Source organism: Bos javanicus, chromosome 14 (assembly GCF_032452875.1).
Source record: "Bos javanicus breed banteng chromosome 14, ARS-OSU_banteng_1.0, whole genome shotgun sequence".
NCBI lineage: Eukaryota > Metazoa > Chordata > Mammalia > Artiodactyla > Bovidae > Bos > Bos javanicus.
This window is the reverse complement of record NC_083881.1, coordinates 23,438,771-23,455,970: the sequence shown is the minus strand read 5'-3', so window position 1 is coordinate 23,455,970 and position 17,200 is coordinate 23,438,771. Positions and strand designations below refer to the sequence as shown.

Here is a 17,200-nt window from a genome sequence, read left to right as displayed (position 1 = left end):
CACGCTTACTCCTTGGAAGGAAAGTTATGACCAACCTAGATAGCATATTCAAAAGCAGAGACATTACTTGGCCAACATAGGTCCATCTAGTCAAGGCTATGGTTTTTCCTGTGGTCATGTATGGATGTGAGAGTTGGCCTGTGAAGAAAGCTGAGCACCGAAGAATTGATGCTTTTGAACTGTGTTGTTGGAGAAGACTGAGAGTCCCTTGGACTGCAAGGAGATCCAACCAGTCCATTCTGAAGGAGATCAGCCCTGGGTGTTCTTTGGAAGGACTGATGCTAAAGCTGAAACTCCAGTACTTTGGCCACCTCATGCGAAGAGCTGACTCATTGGAAAAGACTCTGATGCTGGGAGGGATTGGGGGCAGGAGGAGAAGGGGACGACAGAGAATGAGATGGCTGGATGGCATCACCGACTCGATGGACATGAGTTTGGGTGAACTCCGGGAGTTGGTGATGGACAGGGAGGCCTGGCGTGCTGCAATTCGTGGGGTCACAAAGAGTCTGACACGACTGAACTGAACTGTAGTGTCCCCATCACCTCCGCCAGGTGCCCCCGAGGACGGCTCCGCCAGCACTCCACCTCCCGGCGCTCAGACTCCGCCTGGGCGACAGGGGGCGCGCGCAGCCACGCCTAGCCTGCCCCTTCGCGGGAGCCCCATCCCCGGTTCGCGCAGCCGCCTTAGAGCCCGCCGGACGATTCCTCTTCCGGGGCAGCGCGGAGAAGCGTGCGGGACCCGGATGCAAACGCGAGTGCGGCTATATAAGCGCCCCACAGGCCTCACGCCTTCCTCTTTGAGGAAGACGCGGTCGCGGCTGCAGCGGACTTGTGTGCCGCCCGCTCCTGCTCCTGACTCACCGCTGTTCGCTCTCGCCGAGGAACAAGTCGGTCAGGAAGCCACGCCGCAGCCATGGTGAGTCGGGGGCGTCCGGGTCGCGTCCTGGAGGAAGATTGGTCTGGAGGGAGGGAACGGGACTTGTTTGTCCAGGGAATGGGCTTATGAGATGCCGCTAGGAACTGTGAAGGGTCCGAGCGCGCTGGTCCCCGGACTTGATAAGCTACTTAAGGGTTTTTTATTCTCACTTGTGTGGTAACAGGCCTTTAAAGACACCGGCAAGACTCCCGTGGAGCCAGAGGTGGCCATTCACCGGATTAGGATCACCCTCACCAGCCGCAACGTGAAGTCTCTGGAGAAGGGTCAGTGCGGCGAATTCGGGGGTCTCGGGGCTTGTTCCTGAGCGAGGTCGGCTCTCGGGGGGGCCAGTTGTCCTCTTTCAAAAGACAAGAGTTAAGAGTGGTCCACACTTGGTGTGTGCCGTGTTGGCGGTGAGGAGAGAATTGCTGTGTTGACTTACGGTGATCGTCTTATACGCTATTCTGAGCCCGCGGCGGTTCGACTTTGAGCCGGCTCTTGTGCGTTAAGGGAACCAACTGAAGGATGCTTTTACTTCCCTGCAGTGTGTGCTGACCTGATCAGAGGCGCGAAGGAAAAGAATCTAAAAGTGAAAGGACCAGTTCGGATGCCTACCAAGGTGAGAGAGTGTGTCCTGGGCAGGAGGTGGAAGATGATAGTTGGAGAGAAGATGGAGAAATTAGAAAACATAAACTAAGTGAAATAGCACTGAACATGAAATAGGAAAAGTGAAGCAAACTAGGTAAAAGGTTCTGTTACAGTCCGGTTGCTTTTAAACATGGCTGCTCGATAGAAACATCTGGAGCTTTGGCGAAAAAAAGCAATACCTGGGCATTTATATGTTTAAAAAAATTCCAAGATAATTCTGATGTGCGTTTGGATATCAGAAGTGTCCTAGGGAAGCACAACAGACCATAAACGCTTGGTTTCCATTTTTTCTTGTTGCAGACTCTGAGAATAACTACGAGGAAAACTCCTTGTGGTGAAGGTTCTAAGACTTGGGATCGATTCCAAATGAGGATCCACAAGCGACTCATTGACCTGCACAGTCCTTCTGAAATTGTCAAGCAGATCACTTCCATCAGTATTGAGCCGGGAGTCGAGGTGGAAGTCACCATTGCCGATGCCTAAATCAACCTTTTTAATAAATCGATAATCAGTTGTTAAATTTTGTTGACTTTTATTTATAATACTGACAAGTCTTAGGAATAGAGTTGTGTTATGGAATTGATTCCACCTTTTAAGTAGAATAATCAGAATTAGATGGATAGCCTGTGGTTCTTGACCCTGTTTCGATTGTAAGCTAGTTTACACGTGACAGCATTTGAAAATGGAATTGTGTTAACTGCCACATCAGATCTTGCTATTGATGAATATTGGGGTTTTTGAACATGTGTGTGGGTTTAACTTTGGAACTGTCAGCAGTTTCTGGGATGATTCTAATGTGACCAGCTGTAGTTAGAAACCTAGTGTGATAAAAGGCAAGGAACTCAAAATCTAGGTCTTAATATCTGACCCTGCCATTTGTCATAACTCCTTTTAAATTTGGCAAATTTCAGTAAGTTGTGGAAACTTTTATAGATACTGGTGCCTTAATTTTAGATAAAATATAAAACAATCCTAGTACTTAGGTTATATCTATAGAATGTGTTTTATATATACTCCTTGGAATCACTTTTCACTTTATGTATATAAGTCATTCCGTATGAAGCTAAGTTAAGCATTTATATGTTTAGGGCTGAAAAGCACATCTTAGGTCAAATCCAAACCTCTCTTACTGGGTAACACTGGCTAACTCCAAGACCCTGCTTATACATTGTATTCCCATTGTGTAGACATAGAAATTGGTTTTTGCATTTTAATTTGCTCAGTGTTCTGAGCTTTAATAGCACAGCTGAAATTTTAGTGTGCCCATGGGTTGAGGATCCATCTTGATGTCCCATTGAAGGGTTGAAGTCTTTGCTGTTTTTAATTGGGTGGCTATCCTAAACATGTATGTCTATTCTACAGAAGTATATGACAGGTATATAAGCATTTTACAACTGATAAAATTGGCCACTCTTAGGATTGCAGTAATGAAATTCCTGCCTTTCTTCCCAGGAACCCAGCCCACTTTGGGTTACCTTGTCCAGTGGCTTCAGTTAGCATACGTAAGCTGTTCAGGTTTCTCTATCCAATTACGTGCCAGATGCCAGAGCCTCACTGTAAGTTGACAAGCCCCCACACCTGGTTTTCAACCCATGTCCAACACATGCCACACAATCGTTCTGATACTGGAATTTTCATCCCGAAACACTTCTGCAACATCCAAGTCCTTTTGATTCTGTTTTTTTCCTCCTAGCAGGTCTCCAAAACACCAGATGTTGAAAAGGGATTTTTGTAGAGCGGAACCTGGAAAGGTGTTAATGCTAAGGTTTAGCAAAGATGCTATGCTAACCTATGCTAAGGTAACCTTCTGGTAAGTCACTTCACTCGTGTCCGACTCTGCAACCTCAGACGGCAGCCCACCAGGCTCCCCTGTCCCTGGGATTCTCCAGGCAAGAACACTGGAGTGGGTTGCCATTTCCTTCTCCAGTGCATGAAAGTGAAGTCCTCAGTCGTGTCCGACCCTCAGCGACCCCATGGACTGCAGCCCTCCAGGCTCCTCCGTCCGTGGGATTTTGTAGGCAAGAGTACTGGAGTGGGGTGCCATTGCCTTCTCCAAAGTAACCTATATTAACCCATTTACAATAACATTGTGCCAGATCAACTTCTAATTAGCTTGGGGAAACAAGAAAATTTCGTTGCGTAAGAGTCTTACAGTTCTATTCCTGAGTCCAGCAGTGATTTAACCTTTCCTAGAGGAGCTGGTGTTCTCAGTTCAACTGAAGAAGTTGGTAGGAAATCAGCCAGGCAGTGAGCTACTGACTTGCCCTCTAGCCCAATTTTCAGCATTCTCTGCACTAGGAAGTTCTACAACTACAGTGGCAGTTAAGATCATTAATGGCTAAAGAGTAGGCTGTTAAGCAAAATGTGCCTTCCTAAATCAAAAGATGCACTTGAATACAGTTCTGAAATTTAACCAACACATGCCAGGGTGACTGATGGTTTAGCAATTGTCATCACACAAGGATAATTGCATTTAAGCCATAAGCAATTCATAGGGCCTGAAATACAGCTAAAACCTGGCACTTAAAGTTCAGGAACTGCTATTATCTTCAATTCCTTTGTTAAGTCACTAAGTTTTGTGGGGCTCTCTGGCCCCATGGACTGCAGCACACCAGGCTTCCCTATCCTAACTGTAGATAATGTAGTACAGGGGAGATAGCAGTGAACTAACTGGGTTTTTAGTCATAAGTTCCACAGCTGGTTAGTTAGGTGACCTTAAACTTGCTTACTTAAGCTCTTTGGTCATTAATTCTCATCTGTAAGAGGAGAAAGGCTACTCACTCCTGTGTTCTGGTCTGGAGAATTTCATGGACAGTATATAGTTCATGGGGTCACAGAGTTGGACGTGACTGAATGACTTTAAACTATTTCAGGTAAGATTTTTTTTCCCTCTTCTCCAAAGGAAACATTAACGTTTTCCCCCTAAAAATAAAGAGAAATTTTGAGACCTTCAGTAACTCACTTAACATGAATGAACTAAAGTGTAATAAACATCTGCCCACTACCTCAGAGGACTTTAAAAGGACAAATGAGAAAATATACATAAATGCATTTGTTGTGTTAAGTTAATCTGTCATGTCCATCTCTGTGACCCCATGGACTATACAGCACGTCAGGCTTCCCTGTCTATCACCAACTCCAGAGCTTGCTCAAACTCATGTCCATTAAGTTGGTGATGCCATCCAACCATCTCATCCTCTGTCTTTCCCTTCTCCTGCCTTCAATCTTTCCCAGCATCGGAGTCTTTTCCAATGAGTCATTTCTTCACATCAGGTGGCCAAATTATTGGAGCTTCGGCTTCAGCATCAGTCCTTCCAGTGAATGTTCAGGACTGATTTCCTTTAGGATGGACTGGTTTGATCTCCTTGTTGTCCAAGGGACTCTCAAGAGTCTTCAACACCACAGTTCAAAAGCATCAGTTCTTCGACGCTCAGCCTTCTTTATGGTCCAACTCGCACATCTGTACAGGACTACTGGAAAAACCATAGCTTTAACTATATGGATCTTTGTTGGCAAAGTGATGTCTCTACATGTTAATACACTCAAACATTCAAAAATAGCTACTTAAAATCCATACTGGGCCTTCAAATATTCGTAACAAAATAATGGTAGTTTACATAGTGGTATCGATATCAATGAGTCTGGGTTGTAGGCCAGCTTGTATGGATTAGGGAGGCAGAGTGTTAGTCCCTCAGTCATGTCCAGCTCTTTGGGATATCATGGACTGCAGCCTGCCAGGCTCCCGTGTTCATGGAATTCTCCAGGCAAGAATACTAGGGTAGCCATTCCCTTTCTCCAGGGTATCTTTCCTGTCCAGGGATCAAACTTGGGTCTCCCACATTGTAAGCAGATTATTTACCATTTGAGCCACAAATTAGCCCAAGGCAGAGGAAGGTTGAAAATGGGAGGCTCTCCAGTCCTTAACACATTCCCATTAGATTCACAGCTACTTTGTTTTAAACATGCAGCTAAACCGGAGACAACAGCTATGCATTGCTAGGTCAGATTTTTCCACCTGAGGCTCCTACTTTGTTTTAAACATGCAGCTAAACCGGAGACAACAGCTATGCATTGCTAGGTCAGATTTTTCCACCTGAGGCTCCTAAAGTATGTATTAAATAGGTTCAGGACCTGGGATGTAAGGTAAACGGGCAAGAGAGGAGAAATTCTCGGCTGGGCTGTCAAATCTGTTTCCAGCTTAATTACATGGATATGCAGGCTTAATAAAATACTTCTTGGAGCCTCAATTTTCATGTGCAAAATGAAGGTACTTGTGTCTATCTCAAGGTCATACTGGGGGTTCCTTTGTTTCTCTGGGAGACATTTTCTAACAAAATCAAGACTGGTTTGCTAAGTGCATAGATTTCTCCCACGGCAACCTCGATTCCCACAGGGTGTGGTGCACTGCTGACCAATGGTGTTAGGTGAGATTATTTACAGGGGCATTTGAGCCCAGGACATGGCTTTCCTACCTGCTTCCTCCTTCACCAAACTAGTGAGTACACAGGTCCAACTCCAAAGCAGAATGTGGCAAAGCCAAAGTTTAACCTCTAGAAACTAAGAAGAACTAATTCTCATTCTAGGTATACTACTTTTCACTTTCATAGCAAATTAGACTTCTAGAACAAGAGAACTTGATCTTTCTGTACGTTTTGTCCTATAAAGTGCTTTTTTTTTTTCTTTACATGAAACCCACCCACCCCAAAAGGTATTGTTAATATTGAAATCTTCAGAACTTTTCTTATAAATACAAGTATATGTGATTTTAAGCTATTCAATATCTTTTCTTTAGCCATATAAAATTTCTCTCTTTAAAAATACATGTGAGACAATACTAAACATATTGCTCTCTGTATATTCTGATATTAAGTGATTATCTGATATGTGATTTGCAAATTCCCCCATTCTGTAGGTTGCCTCTTCATGCCAATTCCTTTTGAGTAAATTTTTGTGTATGGTATAAGGTGATGTTTGTAGATGGTTTCCTCCTTTTGCAGTGTATCTCTGTATGTCTCCCAACACCATTGGCTGGAAGAGACTTCTTTTCCCCGGTTGCTTGGTCTCGGCACCTTTGTTGTTCAGTCTAAGTCGTGTCCAAATCTTTTCGACCCTATGGACTACAGCACTTCCTGTCCATAGGGTTTCCCTGTCCTTCACTATCTCCCAGAGTTTGCTCAAACTCTTTTCTATTGAGTTGGTGATGCCACCCAACTGTCTCATCCCCTTCTCCTGCCCTCAGTATTTCCCAGCTTCAGGTTTTTTTCCAATGATTTGGCTCTTTGCATCAGGTGGCCAAACTATTGGAGCTTCAGTTTCAGCATCAGCCTTTCCAATGAATATTCAGGATTGATTTCCTTTAGGATTGACTGGCTTGATCTCCTTGCAGTTCAAGGGACTCTTGGGAGTCTTCTTCGGCACCACAATTCAAAAGCATCAGTTGGCACCCTTACTGAAGATCACTTGACCTTCAGTCAAGGCTGAAGCATCCTTGTGTGCAGGAATAAATCCCACTTGGTCATAGTATATAATCCTTTGATCATGCTGTTGAATTTGACTTGCTAGTATTTTGTTGAGGAATGCTTCAGTGTGTTCATCAGAGATAATGGTGTGAGTTTTTTTAATTGAGGGCTTCCTTGGTGGCTCAGGAGTAAAGAATCCGCCTGCAATGCAGGAGACTGCCTGAAATGTAGGAGACGTGGGTTCTGGCTGGGAAAGATTCCCTGGAGGAGAGCATGGGAATCCACTCCAGTATTCTTGTCTGGGAAATCCCATGGACACAAGAGCCTGGCAGGCTACAGTCCACGGGGTCCCCAGAGTTGGACATGACTTAGTGACTAAACCAAACCACCATAATTGACATATAGCATTATATTAGTTTCAGGTGTACCATGGACTGATTTTATATTTGTTTATAATCAGTAGTTTTCTTGTAGTGTTTGGTTTTAGTATTGGAATAATGCTGCCCTCACAGAATGAATTATGAATTGTTCCCACCTCTTCAGTTTTTTGTAAGAGTTTGAAGAAGACTGGTGTTAGTTTTTCTTCCAGTGTTTGGTAGAATTCCCCAGTGAAGCTGTCTGATCGTGGACTTTTCTTTGTTGTTCTTTGTTAAAGCTACTTCAATGTCCTTACTAGTTCAAATTTTTTATTTGTTCATGATTCAGTCTTAAGAGGTTCTGTATTTCTAGGAATGTATCCATTTCTTCTAGGTTATCCCATTTGTTGACATATAAGCATTTATAGTATTCTCTTATAATCCGTCTTATTTCTATGGCATTAGTTGTAATGTCTTATATTTCAATTCTGATTTTAGTTAAGTAGTTTTTTCCTAGTTAATCTAGCTAAGAATTTGTCATTTTTTTTTATCTTTTCAAAAATTGAGCTCTTAGTTTTATGAATTTCTCTGTTATTTCCCTATTCTCTATTTTATCTCTGCTCTAATCTTTATTATTTTCTTCATTCTGCTAACTTTGAGTTTAGTTTGTTCTTTTTTTAGTGCTTTGAGATGTAAAAATTTGAGTTTAGTTTGTTCTTTTCTTAGTTCTTTGAGATGTAAAATTAGATTATTTTTTAAGAGTGTATTGTTTAATTTCCACATATTTGTGAATATTCCCATTTTTCCTTTGCTATTGAGCCCTAGTTTCATTCCATTGCAGTCGTTTGGTATGTCCATTTCTTTCCTCAAATTTAGAAAAATTCTTTTTTTTTGCTATTATTTCTTCAAGTAAGCTCTCTGCATACCCTACTCCTTCTCCTTCTGGAGCCCCTATAATTATTACACTGATCTGCCTGATTGTGTCCCAGAACCCCCAAACTGTTTCACTTTTCCGTTCTTTATCCTTTCTGCTCCTCTGACTTAATAATTTCAAATTATCGTCTTCAGGTCATTTGCTGATTCTTCCTTCTGCTTGATTAAGTCTGCCGCTAAATCCTCCTATTGAATTTGTTAATTGAGTTATTGTGTTCTTCAGCTCCAGAATTTTTTTTTAATAATTTCTGTCTCTTTGTTGATCTTCTCATTTTGTTTAACCACTGTTTTCCTGATTTTCTTTAGTTGTCTATCTGTGCTCTCTTTTAGCACATTGAGCACCTTTAAAGTGGTTATTTGAATTCTGTGTCTGGTAATTCATAGACCTCTTGTTTCTTTAGGGTTGGTTTCTGGAAATTTATTTTGATCAGTTGATTGAGCTGTTTGTTTCCCCCCTTTTAATTTCTTGTAAGCCATGTGATCCTTTGTTGAAATTTGGGCATGTGAAAAATGGCCATCCCTCCCAGTCTGTTGTTCATTCACCAATTTGTGCCTGACTCTTGCGACCCCATGGGCTGGACTGTAGCTTCAGGCTCCTCTGTCCATGGAATTCTTCAGGCAAGAATACCAGAGTGGATAGCCATTTCCTTCTCCAGAGGATCTTCCTGACTCAGGGATTGAACTCGCGTCTCCTAAATCGGTAGGCAGATTCTTTACCAGTGAGCCACCAGGGAAGCCCCAGTCTGTAGGGGAAGTCTAGTCTGTAGGGGAAGTCATCTTGGCTGGAGATTTGAGAACCTCTCACACTTTCTGGGGGTACGTCTCTCTGGGCTTGTGTGTATGATTTACTAGAGACAGAGACTTGCCTGTTTGCTTCTCAGGAGCCTGTAATCTCTTACTCCCTCTGGTGTCTGTCTGTGGTACTGCATTCTCCATGGTATCGATTCAGTTCAGTTCAGTCGCACTCAGTCATGTCAGACTTTGCGACCCCATGAACTGCAGAGCACCAGGCTTCCCTGTCCATCACCAACTCCCGAAGCTTACTCAAACTCATGTCCATCGAGTCGGTGATGCCATCCAGCCATCCATCCTCTGTCGTCCCCTTCTCCCACCTTCAATCTTTCCCAGCATCAGGGTCTTTTCAAATGAGTCAGTCCTTCGCATCAGGTGGCCAAAGTATAACTCCAACTGAACATGACTTTGTTCTCAACTGGCCTCGAGTCCGGCAACCACACACAGTATACTGCTTTCCCATCAGTTCCCTGAGTTCCAGAGACTGAAATTAGTCCCTTAGGCAGTCCCGCAAAAAGCCAGGACATGGGACTCATGTTCCACTCTATTTTCTCTTCCAAGAGAGAAGCTGGGGGCTTTCTTCTGGTCTCATCCTGGACGGGGGTGTGGGTGGTCACCTGCTGTGACCCTTCTTGGCTTTGTGCTCACCTCATGCTGCAGCCTGTTGCCTGGTTCCTGGAGTTGTCACAAAGATACCGTGGTCTGTGTATCACTGTTAGGGTTGGTATGTGTGTTAGAAGAAGGTCTGGGGCTTCCTATTTATCCCTCTGTCTTGCTGACATCACTCTAATGAATCTTTTTGAAATATAATCAAATATCATAAATAACAATAACCTCTTAATATTCTTAAATATCCAGTAGTAGTCAAGTTTCTTTGAGTATTTTTACTGTTTATTTATTTGAATAAGGATCTGATTGATGTTTCTCAAATTTCTTTTAATCTAGTGGTTCCCCTTCCATCTAAGAAATTGTTTAGGTACAGACAAACCTCATCTTGAGCAGTAGCATGGGACCAGAGAAAGTAAACACGCAAGCTGAAAACTTGCAAAATGGTCCTAATAATCAACAGGAAAAATTATGATTGTTCTGTTACCTATAAAGTTTTACAAAAAATTAAGTCTTTGCTTTCAGTTATAAATGTAAAGGAAAATATAAAATGGTAGAACTGATATTCAGTATTTGTGTGCTGTGCTAAGTCACTTCAGTTGTGTCTGACTGTTTGCAACCCTGTGGACTGACGCCCGCCAGGCTCCCCTGTCCATGGGATTTTCCAGGCAAGAATACCGGAGTGGGTTGCCATGCCCTCCTCCAGGGGATCGTCCTGACCCAATGATCGAACCCATGTCTCATATCTCCTGCGTTGGCAGTCCAGTTCTTTACTACTAGTGCCACCTGGGAAGCTTGATATTTAGTGTACTATCATCTAAAACATTAGTAATATTAAGAAAATATTCTATGCCTTTGTTAAAAAAAAAAAAAGAACAAAAACCAAAAACCCAAGCTCATCAATAGTAGTATGAACAGTGCTTGTTTTCTCATTACATAACTTAAGGCATTTTTTTTTCCTATGCCTTGGTGAGCTGTCATATTTCTGACTTTGGTCATGAAATATTTCTAGTTTCTTTTTAACGTATAGCTTTTTAATGGTATCCCCCCTCTAGGACATCATCACCCTTTTCATCACAACGGCGCTCCTCCTTCATCTCAGTAAGTCTGTCTTCACTGAGCCTCTTTGGCTGTGTTTCTGAGTCTCTCAACATTGCACTGTCAACAGGCTCAGGGTCCACTGTTCGCTCCACCACCCTGTTCACGTTTGATTCAGACTTCACATCCAGCATTCTCATATTGCTTCTTCGCTGTTCTTTTGTCTTTGTGTGCCAAATTCCTGTTCTTAAGTCTCCATTTTTGTAAAACATCACATGGGTTTATGGCTCCATGCTTTGTTGTCTCTGCTGCCTCTCTGAGGACTAAATAACATGAGCCATCACCAGACTTTGAGAGAAGTGACGTTGTTATGTGTGTGTTAATGACTTGTAGACTGAAGTGCTTGCCACAGAGTTTATCTTCTCTGCAGCTTCTCACAATTGATGTACTGTGGTAACTGATATAGGAACTACATCAGGGGGGGCCTGGTGGTGTAGGCCTCTACTGTGATAACTGTGATAAAGCTCGTGCTTATCAGAACCTGGCAAAGCAAAGACCACCCACATTTGTCTTGGAATTATCTCTGATTTCTCAGGGGCAATTGTCTATTTTGATCTTTCCCCTTGAAGCTATGGGGAATCTTTGGTTTCTTTTATTTGTACTTAAGAATCGTAATTAAGCTTTTCTTTCTGGTACTGGTCTGGATCTTCCCTCTTAGGTAGACAGACCTGCGTCTCTAATAGGCTCTTCTTTACCATTTGAAGGATTTTCAAGGCCTGGAATTCCCTGTAAGGTACACGTATAGGCAGCCGGCTGCTAGACTGGGGACCCTCACAACAGACACCACTTAAATGAAGAGCAACACTCGGTCACATTTGATGCTTTTATCTCTTCCCAGGGTTATTCAGGTTATAGACAGCTACAATCTCCCTCCTGTCCTTAGTGAGGCAGAAGCTTGTGGGGCAGGCTGACAGGTATAGGTGCTTCAACAACACACTCTCAGTTAAAAATTAAGCCCCCTGTTGGTAGCCTTCTTCTAATCCTGCACCCAGGGTTGCACCAACTCCTCCCTACCCAGAGCCCCAGGAAGGGCAGTTCCCACCACCAGCCCTACCAGGAACATATTCTAGGGCGGCCTCCTCCATTCTGTGTCTTCTCACACGTTCTGGATCCTAGAAAGCTGTTGAACTCAAAAGTCTGTTCCATTCTCTTTCTTGTTATTGTTTAATCCTTTGTTTTCTTCTACGATAGTTTCAATGAGGTCTCTAAACAGAGGTGAGGCAACTTCCTTGCTCAGTCTGCAATCCTGAGCTGATTTCTAGCTGATTCTTACCCATCTGGGACACGTCTCCTTAGGAAGAACAGTGGACTAGTGTAGTAAGGAGAGTAGGGGCTCCTAGCCAGGCTGTCTGTGCTCACAGTTTGACTCTGCTCTTTTCTAGCTGAGACTTTGAGTTATTTATCCTCTTGTATCTTGCTTTTCTCATCCAGGGCTTCCCTGGTGGCTCAGATGGTAAAAATAAATCTGCCTGCCATGCAGGAGACCTAGGTTCCATCTCTGATCTCTGGATCAGGAATATCCCCTGGAGAAGGGGATGGCAACCCACTCCAGTATTCTTGCCTGGAGAATCCCTGTGGACAGAGAAGCCTGGCGGGCTGCATTCCATAGGGTCACAAAGAGACAGACGTGACTGAACAACTAACACGTTCACTTTCTCATCAGTGGAATAAGATTTACTTATAAGTAAATAAGTACTTATAAGTAAATCTTACTTATAAGTAAACTTACCTATTATATACTTATAATAAGATTTACTTATTTTCATCAGTAAAATAAGAAAGTGCCTCATGGAATTGTTTGAAAATGAAGTGAGTTAACATTTTTAATGTACTTAGGACAGTGGTTAGCACAGAATAAGAACTATTTATTTGAAAATGAACAGCTTTGAATTTCAAGAAATGAAAAATGAATCTGAAAATGTGGCCCCTTTAATTTCTTGTCTCCACATCTAGAACAGATTTCCCTGAATACAAAGAGGCTTAAGAAAAATTTTTTTTCCTGCTTAAAAATCACTTAGGTTCAGTGGTGACTGCTTTTGCAGTTAAGTAGGCAGTTCATAAGAAGTAAATGTGTAAGTCTGAAGAACTAAGTGTATCCCAGACAGGACACACAGGCATCAGAGTAGCAACTGAAATGAATTCACCATACAAACAACTAACAGGGAAGAGACACAGCCTAACAAAGGAGGCTCAAAGACAGGATTCCAAACATCTGTTTGCTTCTATTTTTGGTAATCATCGCATCCTCACAATACTTCAGCCAAAGCTCGAGGAAAGCAAAAACGCTACCTATTGAAAGCCCAGCAAAAAGACCACAGTGAAATACTCAGCAAAAGATCAAGTTCTGACAAAACTGCAATTAAAAAAAAAAAGAACTGTGGACATTGTTTTCCTATGAACATTCAACAGGTGTTTTCAATCATTTATCATTTGTTCACTTATGACTGAGCACATTTGTACATTATCAAGTCTCAGATGTTTTCATTTCTAAAAGCGTCAACACTGAGCTGGAATCTTTTCCAAATACGAATCCCATTAAACTTTGGTTTAAGGAAAATGATGGAAAACCCACAAGAACAAGAAGTAAATTGTCTCAAAAAAAAAAAAAATAAATTGTCTCTTTAAAACAGGAAGGAGAAATAAACCAGTTACACTATGAACAGGAAGCCTCATTGATCCCAATTCTTGTTGGGATCCCAAAACTTGTTGATCTCAAAACTTGTTGCTGCCATGTCAGAAAATAATGTTGACAAACATATGTTCCTTAAAGATTCTTTCTTTTATTTTTCCTTTGTAACCGCAAACTTACATAAAAGCTGTAAGAACAGTACAAAGAATATTTTGTCACCCATTTGGATAAAAATGATCAACATTACACCATCCTTCAAATACTTCCCTATGTGTATTTCAGCCCTGCCCCCCCACAACCGTAGTGCAGCCACCAAAATTAGACCAAGGATGCTCACCTTGGTCTAATCCTCGTGTCTCATTCAAGTTCTGTCACCAGTCCTAACTCAGCACCAGACTCAGTCAGGCATTGCACTGCATTAAAGTTCTGTTTTGCCTGATTTAGCCCACCCATTCCTCAGTCTTCCTTTAACCTTCATGACCTTGGCACTTTGGAGGGTTACAGGCATTGTAATTTGGATACTTGCCTTACCTGTGCAGGCTGCAGCCCCACTCAGGGCTCGCTCCTGCAATCTTGCCCTTCTTCTCCACTGAGCCCTTCCCTCTCGGGCGATGTCCTGGGCTGGGCTGAGCTGCTGGTCCCACCACCTCCCCCTGCTGGGTGCTGACACCCTGCAACGCGGCCACTGCCCTCCCACTCCCTCTGGGGGTGATCACACCCATGCTGAGATGCTCAGGGAGAGAGGGATAAAGGATAAAGGGGAAAGAAAAGAAAAGGAAGAGGCCTCTAACAGTCTAGAGAAATATGTTTTCGTGTGGGTCTAACCGTGAACTGTAGCAGGTAAAACTTTGATCCAGTCGATGATCTGAAGTCATCCTAAGCAGAATCACAGATTTTAAACAAAATGCCTTTCCATTTACGTCATGAATCTCAGAGGAATATTTTGAGGGGTTAGGAAGTGGTCATACTTAACTATGATTATTTTAAAAATTCATACAGAGAATTCACGTGGTCTTAAACATTTATGTGTGTACCCCAGAATGATATTCAATCTATTTTGCCCACACTGAAAAATGAAATCAGTAAATTATTGTATAAAACATTTAAAGTAGTTAGAGGTTATTATGAAATGTGGGTTTATGTTCTGCAGTGATGTGTTAGGGTTCTCCAGAGAAACAGAATCAATAATATATATGTATATATGTTGTATGAAATTTATTGAAATGTATGAAATATATTATGAGTCATCTCACGTGATTATGAAGGTGAAGTGTCAGTCGCACAATCATGTCTGACTTTTTGCAATCCCAAACGACTGTTTGATGTCTGTGATGAATAATTTTATGAAATTTGTAAATTAATTTATAAATTTTATGAAATTTAATTAATTTCAGCTTGACTAGGGCATGAGATGCCCAGGTATTTGACCAAACATTTTTCTGGGGGTTTCTGTGAAGTGTTTTGGGATGAGATTAATATTTAAATCTGCAGACAGTAAATCAAGTTGCCCTCCCTAACATGAGCAGGCTTCAGCCAATCAGCTGAAGGCCTGAATAGAACACAGAGTCTAACTCTCCTGGGAGTAAGAGGGAACTCTTCCTACCTGGCTGCCTTTGGGCCTGGACACGGCTTTATCCTGCCTTCAGCCTTGAGCTGAAACACTGGCTCTTCCTGGTCTCTGGCCTGTTGACCTTCAGACTAAAATTATTCCATAGATTTCCCTGGTTCCCAGGCCTTTGTGCTCAGTCTGGACCTAAACCATCAGCACTCCTGATCTCCTGCTTGTTGCCTTGTCCTGTAGGCCTTGGGGTCTGCCGACATCCATAGGGGCTTTCCTGGTGGCTCAGATGGTAAAGAATGTGGCTGCAATGCAGGAGACCTGTTCAGTCTCTGGGTTAGGAAGATCCCCTGGAGAAGGGTATGGCTACCCACTCCAGTGTTCTTACCTGGAGAATCCCATGGACAGAGGAACCTGGTGGGCTACAGTCATGGGGTTGCAAAGAGTCAGACATGACTTAGTGAATAAACAACAGAAATTTAATCCTCTAATTTCCAAAGCTTTTCTATTATTCCCTCTCAGGGGAACTCTTCTAATATACGCTATGCTGTTCCCTGCTGTATTAAATAGAGTGTGCCGGTTATCTAGGCCTTATCTGCTAGAGGGCCATCTGAACCTCAGGTGTTAGAAAACTGTCTGTCCTCAAGGCCATGGCACCATGAGGGGCTCTTGAGTTCACTTAAGGGGATGCTGCTCTAGTTGTTCTCCTTCTCTTCCAGGAAAGTTTCTCAAGGCTCTCTTTCCCGGTGGCATCATGCTTACTAGAAAAGCTGTCTTATGGAAAGAGTGAGAAGGTGCCAGAAGGCTGAGTGGAAATGGACTGGAACACAGCTAGGCCCCTGCTTGGTCCCACAGCCACGTGATTGCATCACTTGCCCTTCTGAGGCTCCAAGAGCCTGTGTGAGGCGCTTGTTGTTGTTCAGGCACTAAGTCGTGTCTGACTCTTTGTGACCCCATGGACTGTGGCTTGCCAGGCTCCTCTGTCCATGGTATTCGCCAGGCAAGAGTACTGGAGTGGGTTGCCATTTCCTACTCCAGGGGATCTTCCTGACCCAGGGGTCGAACTTGAGTCTCCTGCATTGGCAGGCTGATTCTTTACCGCTGAGCCACCTAGGAAGCCCAGTATGAGGTGACACACAGCCACTGATACACACTCCAGAGAGCGTGCCCCTGCCCCCCATCCAGGTGTGGCTATAATGCCTTTCTAAAATTCTGTGGTATCCTACGGTGAGCTCTTCTTTAACAAAGAGCTCTTTTCTTTTCTTAGGAGCTTTGGATTGCTGGACATTTGTGGATGGACTTCAGTGAATTCACTTTGAAATTACAGACGAAATTTTGCTTGGGTTTATGCCTGACCCTTCTGGAAAGAAGATCCAACAGTGTCATCAGATTCTCAAAAGGAATGAGATGGGCTGAGATATTACTCCTAAGATGGGCTGAGATCTTACTCCTAAGAAGAGGAAGTGATGAAGCAAGTCATTAGTCTTCTGAACAGGTTTGGTCTGAGCTGAGCAGGTATAAGCAAACTGATAGAATAAATTGCCAGAGTAACCTTTGTGGAATGAGACTCCAAGGCGCCCAGGTGTGTACATGGAACTCAAATTACAGTGCTGTCTATACAAGGTCCTGGTTTCCTTCACTTACATATCACAAACATCATTTTATTTTTGTTTATAGAACTGTTCTAATATTTTAAAAATAATTACATAGGATTCCATTGCATGGCTATACTGCAATTTATTTATCCGGCACCTCATGGATAGATATTTATAATTTTTATTCTAGTCATTTTTGGTCATAAACAGTGCTACCCTGCAGATCTTTGTACATATGATTTTACACAACATATAACAGTATCTTTCTGCTCATTCCCTTCCAGCACAGGACATTGTGATTATCTTTTGGGAATTTTCCTGAATGAAAGGTGAAAACTATGTCTTGTACTTGTTATTTATTCTCTGGAAGATGTTTGTATATTTATGGATTATCTGTATTTCTTATTACATGAAATCTATGTTCATATTTGCCCCATAAATACAATCTTTCTAGAATATGAAGTGCTTTAAGTGAGAAGCCAGGGTGCTAGAGGAACAGCTTCCATTTCACCAATGGATATGTGATTTAACCCTGCTGCAGAACAAATTATTCATGTCTCTGTTTTCTCTTTTCAATGATTTTTTGCTAGATCTGTTAAGGTCAGCTGGA

At 42.6% G+C, this 17,200-nt stretch overlaps 1 protein-coding gene and 1 non-coding gene across 2 annotated transcripts; both read left to right on the top strand.

Annotated features, from left to right (window-relative positions):
• The first annotated feature begins 759 nt into the window (after nucleotides 1–759).
• RPS20 (ribosomal protein S20) lies at nucleotides 760–2,078 on the top strand. Its single transcript, XM_061438781.1, has 4 exons — nucleotides 760–916; nucleotides 1,101–1,200; nucleotides 1,462–1,535; nucleotides 1,865–2,078. The coding sequence occupies exons 1-4, from the start codon at nucleotides 914–916 to the stop codon at nucleotides 2,045–2,047; spliced, it is 360 nt and encodes a 119-aa protein (XP_061294765.1). The 5' UTR covers nucleotides 760–913; the 3' UTR covers nucleotides 2,048–2,078.
• On the top strand, nucleotides 1,325–1,391 carry LOC133260830 (small nucleolar RNA U54). The gene has a single exon (XR_009740976.1). It is a non-coding gene; the product is annotated as a small nucleolar RNA U54 (small nucleolar RNA).
• Nucleotides 2,079–17,200: the final 15,122 nt, after the last annotated feature.